Consider the following 11,247-nt stretch of genomic DNA (forward strand, 5'->3'; position numbering starts at 1 on the left):
ATTTGAGTGAACGGAATAAACGGTAGCTAAAGTCAGTAGTCTGGAGTTATGAACCCCTTGAAATTCCACCTTTGGTAATTGCCTCAAACTTCTTGCGTGGAGCTGAAAAAACAAGTCTTTTAACATCGTAATTAATGAAGTAAATTATTAACTGTTGTGCCTAGTTAATAATAATGACAATGGAAATAATAATGATAAACTAGAGAGCTCATGTAGTTCCAGTAAGAAGCCTATTTTTCCGTGGTCCCTGAAGTCAGCGCAATTCTTTAGTCTATGAATCCTTTGCAGTTTCCCGCCGAGAGGTTCAGTACAGTGTGGTACTCCTCCTGAGAAGGTGGTCTTAAATTGTGTAAGAATTTCATCAAACATGACGGATTACTCAATCAATATTTTGCGTTTTATATTTCTCACGTAAGTTTACTGCTTTCAGTTAGTTTTGGGGTCATTTTAGTTGTTGACATTGAAAGAGATCCTCTTATTTTAAGGTGATTAGTGCTGCCTGGTTTTGTGGAAATACTTAACTTCAGGTACAACGATATTTTAACCATTTTGGTAAGTTTTATAAATCTAGGTTTCTTGCCTAATATAACTCCCCTTCAATTTACTATTACCCAGAAATTTACCGTCTTTTATAGTAACATCCCTTCCTATGGGGCTGGTACTAAACACTACGCTCTTGGTCGTGGTTATGGTATTAAAATAAAAATTTACCTTTCCTAAGACATCATTACAAACGTTTAGTTACCGAGATATTGGTAGGAAGCAAAAGTTAGAACTGTTGTTTACATATACTGCCATGTTATTATGGAAAGTTCTTCCTCCTGTACTTGAGTCTGTGGTACCCTCCAGATCTGCGTCATTACGACGCAAATAATTACGACACAAACCAGTATTTAAGAATAAAGAACGCGAGGAAAATCTTGGACAAAGCAAGACTGAGAATGATCTTCTAAAAAGGATCGAGATGTATAAAGATTTTTGAATAACAGAATCATCGTACATGAATGAATAAGACAAGAAGGGACAGAGCAGAACCTCCGAACAACATTACAAGACATTTAAATGGTACGATGAAGCACAACTGAAAAGGCGTGTTGGATAACATACGAAAGTGTTTTGTCGTAAAAAACTGAGCTTCACGCCAGACCATATCAAACAGTGGTAGACATAAGTAAGTTGGTATTATCTAAACTATTTGGATGTGCACTGCACTGAAGTTTTTATCCAATACAGCTTTACTTTTCGTTATAGATTAGGACCAGTAACGTACGCAATGGGAAAAAACTACAATGTCGTCCTCAACTGCCAAGGTTCGCCGGTGGATTTCATACCAGATCTGGTCAGAGGACGAGCAACGATATCTCTACCAAATACTCTGCTGGATTTACAGGTGAGAAAGTCGCACAGAACGTTAGTAAATTTTGGGCTTGGCTTACTGGCTTTAAAACTTAATAGCTACTGGCAGAAGTCAAAAGAAATAAGGGGCCTGCTAGCAATTACGAGGATATTTGATATTTCATCTAGTAAAATTTTAGGACTTACTACTACTGTCTGTGATTATACTATGATTTTATACATATGGATTTGCTATTGTGAATGTTTGTTGTACCAAACTGAGATCAGTTGAAAATGATAAAACTTGTATAGTCGTAAAATGTTATTCGGTTTACCCAACCTTTTTCTTGTCTAAGTTTTCAATATTTTCTGTTCCCTTCTTCAGCGTTAATACCTCCTTACTTCAAACCCTTCCCCCGTCCCGCCCCACCCCTCAGCTCGATTTAGCCGTTTACCAATTACTGACAATTGTAATTCATCAGTTAAGTGTCGAAATGAACTATGTTGAGCGCGATGGGATTGCGGTCCTGCAGCTGACCCCTGTATTGAAAGACGAGAGGAAATGCGTGGACTATCCTACGGGCAACATGAAGTTGTGCTATGAGAACTCCGAAGTCCATTGGGGAAGGACGATCGAAGAGGGTTCAGACCATGCTGTGGGAGGTAGGCTGAGGCTTTCCTCTTCTGGTTTGTGATAGTTTAACTTACTTATATTTAATTCACACTACATTGTGATTACTCTCTGTAGGTGTTCAAACCAAATCTAGCATGCACGTTACAGTTCAAATGGAAAAGAATATGAGCCTGTTACTTTTTCTCCTTGGCCGTTTGTGTTTCCCTTCAGTGATCTAAACAGTTATTTCGAAAATGTTCGAACGTATTAAAAGCGGAATAATTTTCTCGTAACACGTTGGATCTATTCACAATAGCTCTGCAAAACACTTAGGTTTACATTGCTCCAGACAACTGTAAAATATTTTGACTTAATTAGCGTACTTTTACCCTATTCATTAAAGGTAATATTGTAATCAGTCCCTTGACTGTTACACTGCTTAAGGTAAGAACCTGTAAAGTGCTGTACTTGTCACAATAACATTTTCAACACTAAATAGTATGGCGAGGAACCGATCAGGGCTGACTACCCAGTTACAGGTTGATGCTCGGAGAAAGGTGTAAGGAAGTAGTGAAAATGATGGCGTATCAGCTGAAGCCACACGAAATGTTTAAAAAGTTGAAAAGAACTAACATGCAATTTACGTAACTTGAGGGCACAAAGCGCCAAAAGATGTGCAAAATACACCGAAGTACTCGGCAATCTGTCGTTTCCTTTTAAACATTAACTGTGGCTTCAGCTGATAATCAAATATGTGCATATTAGTGATTTTCAAAGTAATATAGTAAAATCAAAAAGAGGTAGGTCTTATTAAATGACAGATTCAATCAAATATGTGCATATTAGTGATTTTCAAAGTAATATAGTAAAATAAAAAAGAGATAGGTCTTATTAAATAAGATTCCTTCTTCTGGAAATGTACCTTACGAAAATTAGTCAGTCAGCTGAACAGTGTTGGTAGCCTCCACTTTGCATATATGGAATTGCTAGGGCCAACGTTTGCAGGAGGTTCCCCTTTGTGGTGAAACACATAACACATGGCGGAAATTGTCCCGTGGCTGAATTACCGGAAATAATGCAACAGAAGGTAGATTTGTATGAAGTGAAATTTCAAGTTCGACAATCAGAAGCAAAAGTCATTGCCTGGAATTGTAACATTTCAACTGAAAGTGGATATTCTAATGCATAACTTGGACAAAATCCTTTGACTGTCGTTGCTTATTTTTTTGGGGATTTCTTAAGGTTTGAGACATTTTTAGTTCATTCCAATGTTGCATTCCTTATAAATACGAACATTATCAACAACGAACATGAACGAACTCATGGAAGGATTTGCCACAAATTAATCAGCGTTTTCATTAATACCAGTCACCGTCGCTCTTCACTTTCCCCACAAAAACTGAAGAGATGTTATAATATGCTCCCTGCCTTAACTTAAACATCATAACCAAACCGAGATTGGATCTAGTTCATCCATCCTCTACGCTTTTGTCCTATGGTACCGTTTCCCTCAGAGCTTTTAAACCATTAAACAACCAGTTCCTGGATAAGCTACCCGATCAACTAAAATGTATTGCTTCCAGTCGTTTCAGCAACCCTACTGTATGGTTCAATTATACCTCAACGTGGCACCTTGCATTATTCCAAAGTCAGGACATCATTGCTAGCTGTAACCCTCGACCCCAAGTTTGTGAAACATACCTCAAGATAATACACAAGTCTCTCATTTTCTGATTTGCTGGTAATTTTGAGTCGCTTGGCCAGTTCCGTATCGTCTCACCATATAAAAGCAACATATACACACTTAACAAACTTGAATACACTAGGTTTTTGGTAATCAAAAAGATAGTTCAGAGTTCAAAATCTAACAGGGTTATAGGATTTCCTAATTATTTTTGTGTTTTAACAACTTTGTCCATTTATATGCATTAATATCTTAAATTAATAAAAAATTTTCTTTCCTTAGGTTATAATTATCCGATGGAAGTTCAACATTACTTTCACCGAACTAATTCTACACATTCCCTGGTGCCTCTAGCGGTTGGAGTTTTATTCCAAGAAATGAGCAACGATAGTTTGCCTCGCCTCCCATCGGTGAGTCTCTCTCTCTCTCTCTCTCTCTCTCTCTCTCTCTCTCTCTCTCTCTCTCTCTCTCTCTCTCTCTCTCTCTCTCTCTCTCGTGTGTGAGAAGGTAATCTGATTTACTCCTTTAAGCTTACTTGGCGATATTAACTGGTTTGAGTTTTACACTTATTTCAGGAAAATGCATGAATATTTGTATTGAGCTATGGCTGACGATTTTTGCACAGAAAACAAGATGGATAATTTCACTACAAAATGCAAATATTAAGAGTTTTTGGTGACAGTCGTTCTTTAATAATTTTACAGTTTTATTTCAATCTGATTGTTATTTAGCAAGTGATTGCCTTTGAATTCTATCAATTTGCTGTCAGTTCTATTTTGCACGACAGATATCTGAAATAATTTTGATGTGATCTCAAAATCACAGTCGCTCATTACATCCATCCGTAAGAAAGATGGGAATGGATTCCTCAGTATCAACACTTATATATTCTTGACATCCAAAAAATTTTTCGAAAATTAATAAAAATTTCTCATTCAGTGCACTGAACAGCTACAGAGTGACATTTACAACACTTGACAGCCCAGCTGGCTGACTGTTTGACAGGAAGTGCATATCTGTAGTCATTACTTAAGGTTCTTTGCAGCGTCCTAACTGCAACCCCTTTCGTTCCTTTTACTGTACCTCCTTTCATATTCTCTTTCTTCCATCTTGCTATCCACCCTCTCCTGACAATTGTTTCACAGTGCATCGGTTACACCTTTCAAACCTACCTACTTTCAATTTCCCTTCCAGCGATGAATGACCTCATAAGTCCCAGTGCTTGGCCTTTGGCCTAAACTCTCTATTCCATTCCAAAAACATTTCTTATAGTAATAATCTCATTGTGAATTTGTTATGGACAGGAGACATCAGAGGGCGCCTTTTCCGAAATACACGAGAAGTATCCTCTTTCATGGATGAAAAGAAGAGGTTAACGCTGGATTTGGCGCGTTTGCTGCCTAGCCAAATGGAAGAAAAACCATTCTATCACTACAGGTAAGTATAGATAGTATTTAAAAAGTTGAATAAGGCCTTTCTATCGAGGAAAATGCGCCCGAGTAACAGATACGTTTTTTTTTCGCCCCATTTGCAGTTCATCGGAGAACAAGTAGTTGCCACTTAGATGTATCTGTATTGATCATGTAATTTGGAGTCACAACGGTCACTGACGTGTTGTTCTTGGTATTGATGCTAGAACTGAAGCGGCTTTTACGTACAGGTATTCAAAAGTCTTTGGTAGGATGAGCGACGCGTAATGGAATTGGTAAAGCAAGGAAGGCTGGAAAGGGTTTGAAAGATAAGGGGTGATTGGGATCAAGGACCAAATGCATTCACTCCCGTCGAGAAGGCAGTGAAAAAAACAGCGCCTAAACTTGGAAGACCACCCCAAACCGGAACGAACAAGTTCAACTTGAAATTTTAATAACACAGCTCAAGAAAACAATAGGACGACTTTTTGGAGGCTGGTGATTTCTTCAAAAAGACAGAAGCAATATGGACACCCAAAATATTGGTGGGAATGTGTGCTGCTGGCTCCAAAAGGTGGAAGGAAAATGGTTTCAATATGTCACCCTATATCAATCAACAGAAGTGGGAATCAGCTTGAAGTCTAGGAACTTAACTAGAGGCCCTCCCACTTAGTACAATATGTATAGCCACAAAAAGGGACTTCACACACTGATAATTTTGTTAGGAAGAAATTCGATCCTTTTTTTTATATTCTATGAAATTGTTCTGCGTGTTGCATACTAATCAGTATTTTAATTTCCTTCAGAGGTCCTGTTACTGGACAGTGTGGCCCAGAGAGAGACTGGATAGTGTTCGAAGACCCACTTGAAGTTGTTCCAAGTTTCCTGTCATTTTTGAAAGTCCTCAACGACAAGGACAACCTTAACCACCATTTCCCACCAGTGTCACGGAATGCGTGTTACCTGTATTCTCATTAGTAAGTTTCAGTCATGTTTCCAGTCCGGGTGTGTGTGGGTGTCTGTGTGTGTGTGTGTTGAGGAAAAGTTAACCTTTTTTTTTTTTGCTGTTCTATTATGCCTGATTTTAATGTTACTCCAGTGATTGTGCATTTCATTTTAAGGTCATCATGAACTCTGTAAACAATTTTTGCTTTTACGGCTTAACATAGAGCTCACTAAATTGAAAACCTAATACTTCTCTCCATTACCCTCCAAATTTCCAAATGCCCCCTATGTAAAGACTACGTTGTAAAGGTGGCTGAATGAGAATCTTGAAATGCCTTAGTTTTTCATTTTTTCAACTTCTTTTTCATGCAAGCACTGTGGAACTTGCTTAAGTTTTGTGACATCATTTAGATCACTGTGCGAATAGGGAAGTAGTTAAGGTTCATTATCCAAGTAGTCGGAATAACGAACCTTTTAGACAAAGCTATTCTCTTCCCAGTCCTTGTTCTAGGTTTAATGGCAAGCTATATGTTCATGTGCAAAATACGTCTGCTGATAATTCAATTACAATTTACATAAAATATGAATAAGTACCATTATAACCCAGTAGACCCTGACCTTACTGATATAGCGATTTGGTACCGTTAGGTGTACATGAGGTCACTTTTTCATTCATTGAAAATATTTTGGCAAATAGAATCAAGCAGTACGATACCTTCATTGGTGAAATTTAGCAGATGTAAAAGAAGCATAACCTATGCCATATATAATTCGGAAATTTAGTTACTTCAATATATATTTTTCTAACCTCTCAAAATGTTTTTAGCTCTGAAGAAACAGACGGGCTTGATTGTGGATTTAGTGAAGCTGTGGCCAGAACGTAAGTGCAGTATTTGTCGAATTTCCTACATTCTGACCGGGAAAACTTTCATTTTGTCGATGCCAAGTAATTCTGGCCCTTTTTCCAAATTTGCGTAGACCTTATTCTTACATTCACTTATCTAAAAATAAACATTCTATACGACTTGATATTGGAAAAAAGTCAGAATTACTAGGCATCGGCAAAAATGGAAGTTTTTCCTGTTCATGATACTCAAGAGTAAATTGTGTATGGGATTTAATTTACAGAAAGCATTCGGTAATAATGGTGAAACCTGTCCTCAACTGTCGTTAATGTAACTAGATGACCAGTTCAGAGAAGTCTAGGTGGCTATGTAAGGACCTTTTTCTCTTGATAACTTGCCCATTTCTCTTTAAATAAAGTTAATGAAACTTATTTTTGGACTGCAGTATTCATAAATACATTTTGTATCATCGAAAAGTTATTAACATTTCGGGAAGGGCTTATACTAATTTTTTCGTAGGCGATAGCAACAAATCCACAGTAACTATGAATAAGACCAATTTGGTAGACTTTTCGGTTTCTCAAATACTGTGCTTTGGTAACTTGACATGAAAATATCAAGTATTACATAAGATGATTTAAAGACACTGGGATTCCACTGAAGCTTGCATTTAAGGACTAAAAATTAAGAAGTTAAAACTACATGAACTTTCAATGTTTCCTGTATCTAAGATTAACAGTTTTTCTAAGTAACCGCTTGAAATTTCTAAAAACTATAGACTCCTTAAACAAAGAGTTGTTAAAATTATATGGATTTATATATTGGACTTGACAGTAGAAAATTCTCCTCTTGCAGGGTTACGCCTGGAAATAAATCCGGTAATTCCCTCGACAGTTTGCTGGGTAAAAGTAAACAAGTTCGTGAGTCAATGGCGGCTGTTAACACTTCCGATAATGCCCCAATACCCACATCATCATCAGGTTTGTCATAATACTCTGGTGAACCTGTCGTGTTCTTGAAAGATTGAGACAAAACTGTAACTACTTTACAGGCTATTAAAGTATACGATTGTACTAATGTCAGGTTATTGAAGTTCTAAATTTTACTAATGTCATGATAATTTTGTATACTACTTTTGTCCCTGATCTCTCTAAAACCCACATGAGGAAGCAGTCTATGTAGGTAAATAATGCAAATTTCGAGTGTCGTCACTGCTTCAGATGTTTTGTCAACAGAATTAAGTTGCTAGAAGGTTCTTAGGTCTCAGATATTGCTTGCACCACAAATTCATTAATATAACATTGGATTTGCCCACAACAGATCCTACGACAGTCGAGGCAGACAAAGATGGGGTGTTTTCATCTAAGTTTGGTGACTATTCGACATCTCCGCAGTTTGATAGTGTGTCGACCTATTCACTCGATAGCAGGTAACAGACTTATTCAGTTAAGAATTCAAAACATGATTCAGCTCATTTACTGAAATGAAATAATAAAGTACTGTACATCTAGAAAAACTACAAGTAGGAGAACAAATACTTTCTGGAGCACCTAGTTTCGGAGCGTCATGTGCCCTCCCCAGTGTGCTCCACACTGAGGAGGCAGCATGACGCTCCGACAGCATGTGCTTCCGATTGACCGATTTATTACTGCTAAAACTGGCGTCACAACATCTGGGTTATTGACACCGCAATAAAATGAAATAGTTAACTATAAAGATAAATAAATCTGAAAGGGATTCATACACTAAATATCAAAACTATGTATATTTAATCTTATCTGTAAATACTATATATATACATACTGTGTACATATGGTTTAAAATTTGCTGAGGAACCCCGTCTCCTTCACAAAGATATAAAAGATATATAACTGCTCTATATTACAATCCTCACCGAGGATTGTAGCTAGGTTAAAATGCCCTTCTCTGTCACTTCCCCAGGACAGGAACCTATTACCCAGATTCCCAAGACTTGGACGTTCGACCAGCAAATGTCTCAAGTCAAGGGCACAATACAGTCATCGAATATATTTGTTTTCCTATTTGTGTTTTTTCAAGTTTCAAATGTCGATACTCATCTGTTATCATACTGTATTATCTGTTCAGACAACGGGAAACCATTTCTTAAAAACGTTTGTGATGTTAAGTTTTTCTTCATTCACTCTTTGCTTTCAAAACTTCCAGCCATCGGTAACAAAGAAACTTAAGGATTACTTTAAGGTGTATTTGAAATGTTTCACACTGATTTCTTCAATCCTCTGTAGAGTTTATATAGCCCAAGAAATATCAAGCTAATTCCAGCGGGGTTTATTTTATCAGAAAGATAGTTTTTTTCACTTACGTTACCAATGTGTTTTCCTTAGCACGAACTCTGGTATGCGTATGGGTTATCTCATCTGAATATATTTTCCAAATTAACCAACTCGAATGTCGCACCCACTAAGGCATTCGTAAATAAGCTAAAACGTCCATTCATACAGTACAGTCAAAATAGTTCTGGAGTAACGACGTTTTAAAAAATCCTCCGGAATTTTTAGGCAAAACGGTGCAGAGCAGTGATACTTTATGATGTGCGTAGGCCATATTATTTTAGTGCGAGGGAATTAGAGAATAGAGGCGATTGGAGATGACTGCATAGGATGGGTTTTTTAACAACACTAAATATACTCACTGATTTTTGCCATATTAGTTTCCTTTTCTTTGTTAATTGTTTTTAATTAAACATAACTGTTGACACTCGAAAGCAGAGAAGATTCTGTTGCAGTACAAAGCAGTTAACGTGAGCCAGGGACATCACAAATTTCGAAGTCTACCATAATATATAGTTTTCTTTGAGTTACTGGAATTTAAAGAAAATAAATTTAGACGTGAACTTGTATGTTTGCTAGAATGTTTGTGTTTGCAAGATATCCATCACTTTTAAGTCTATTTAGTAACAAAATAGAATGATTCCAGTTGATACATTGTGGTGTAAAGATGGTGTGCCAGACTGGCCACCTAAACTCGTTTAAAAATGTGTAAAAACTTCTGATTTGTCCATTGTTTATTGTAAATTGTTTTTCCCGTATATTAATGTGTAAGTGACGTTTGTATTTAACAAATGAAATGTATATCGGATAAAAATTGTCACCCCGCTGAATGAAGTGAATGAAACGGACTTCTATCATAAAATTATACCAATATGTTTACATCTCTCTGAAACCAATACTTAATATTCAAGTAACTAATAATTTTATTGCAGAACCGTAATGGCAAAGATAGAAAATGTAGGGATTACTCCAAAGGATACGACACCACTACTTTCCCAGTCTGTGTCGTCATTACCCGTCTCGACCAAATCAGCAGAAATTGGAGAGGGAGGGATTACATTCAAGGAAACGCCACATCCCACTCTTCCTACCGCGTCGTCGACTGAATCAGCCCAGCAGCCTCACAGGACGAAAGTGAAATCGGCAGTTGATGAAGAGAGATACATCCCTTCAAATGAGACTTTTCATACCATTTCGTCGTTACTGACCTCAACGAAACTAACACAAGAGTTACTTGAACCGACAACAATCGAACAACCTTTGCATTCAAGCGATAATGGGGAGTTGGGAAGCTTGTCTACACTTATTTACTCGGTAACATTTGAACATTCTTCATCTACTGTGGAGGATGATCAAGCAGAAACTTCGCCTCAAGAGGGTATAGAACCAGAACTCATTACAGCACCGGAACATTATGTAAGAGAGAGGCCTGGCGGCAGTGGAGCCTCGACGGGAAGGCTATCAGAACTACCACTGTTTGTGTTCTTGATATCCCGGATTTTGTTTTGGTAGGCTACAGTGACGTTGCTTGAATCGCTACTCCCATCACGCTAAGCGCTTGGTGTCTAGACGAAGTCGTTGATTTTTATTGTTTTATATGTATTTTTGAGTCAAAAATAATCTTGATACCGTTGTCAATTCTGTCACTAAACCGTTTACGGGGAAGTACATAATAAGATATTTGAAGTTTTCAAAATATGAGAACTCTCGTCAGCATGGGAAATTTGGTGGTTTAAGCAAGTTTCGAAGACCATATTCCAGTAATTTGAACATTTTAAATGTCTTATTTAAAAAGTTTTAAGACTGTATTCGAAATCTTTATAAGAACATATTTGGGTACTTCCAGTATATTTATGTTCCGCAGTATATTTGTTCTCATTACTCCTTATCAGGGGATTTATTCATATTGTTTTCATACGGAAAAGTTTTATTATAATTAAGGCTTTAGGGGATGAATTAATCTATTTTTAATTAAAGAAATGGTCTAAAATAATTTTCTCTCCAAACAATTTGTGCAACCACAAATTAACATTACCTTAAACGACAAAAGGTATTGTATGGTTTGTGCTAGTCTCACCAAAAAAAAAAAAAAAAAAAAATTTTAAAT

General features: G+C 37.0%; 1 protein-coding gene across 1 annotated transcript; it reads left to right on the top strand.

Annotated features, from left to right (window-relative positions):
- The first annotated feature begins 284 nt into the window (after positions 1-284).
- On the top strand, positions 285-11,006 carry LOC136845758 (uncharacterized). Its single transcript, XM_067116002.1, has 10 exons — positions 285-411; positions 1,252-1,390; positions 1,818-1,998; positions 3,915-4,042; positions 4,937-5,069; positions 5,848-6,018; positions 6,813-6,866; positions 7,687-7,811; positions 8,152-8,260; positions 10,073-11,006. The coding sequence occupies exons 5-10, from the start codon at positions 4,987-4,989 to the stop codon at positions 10,650-10,652; spliced, it is 1,122 nt and encodes a 373-aa protein (XP_066972103.1). The 5' UTR covers positions 285-411; positions 1,252-1,390; positions 1,818-1,998; positions 3,915-4,042; positions 4,937-4,986; the 3' UTR covers positions 10,653-11,006.
- The last annotated feature ends 241 nt before the right edge of the window (positions 11,007-11,247 follow it).

This window comes from Macrobrachium rosenbergii, chromosome 14 (genome assembly GCF_040412425.1).
Source record: "Macrobrachium rosenbergii isolate ZJJX-2024 chromosome 14, ASM4041242v1, whole genome shotgun sequence".
NCBI classification, from domain to species: domain Eukaryota; kingdom Metazoa; phylum Arthropoda; class Malacostraca; order Decapoda; family Palaemonidae; genus Macrobrachium; species Macrobrachium rosenbergii.

Excerpts from the sequence above, each read along its gene's own strand:
- LOC136845758 (XM_067116002.1), top strand. The coding sequence starts at position 4,987 with ATGGATGAAAAGAAGAGGTTAACGCTGGATTTGGCGCGTTTGCTGCCT. Across the intron at positions 6,019-6,812 it reads TGTTACCTGTATTCTCATTA|CTCTGAAGAAACAGACGGGC; the intron begins GTAAGTTTCAGT and ends AAATGTTTTTAG. Across the intron at positions 7,812-8,151 it reads AATACCCACATCATCATCAG|ATCCTACGACAGTCGAGGCA; the intron begins GTTTGTCATAAT and ends TGCCCACAACAG.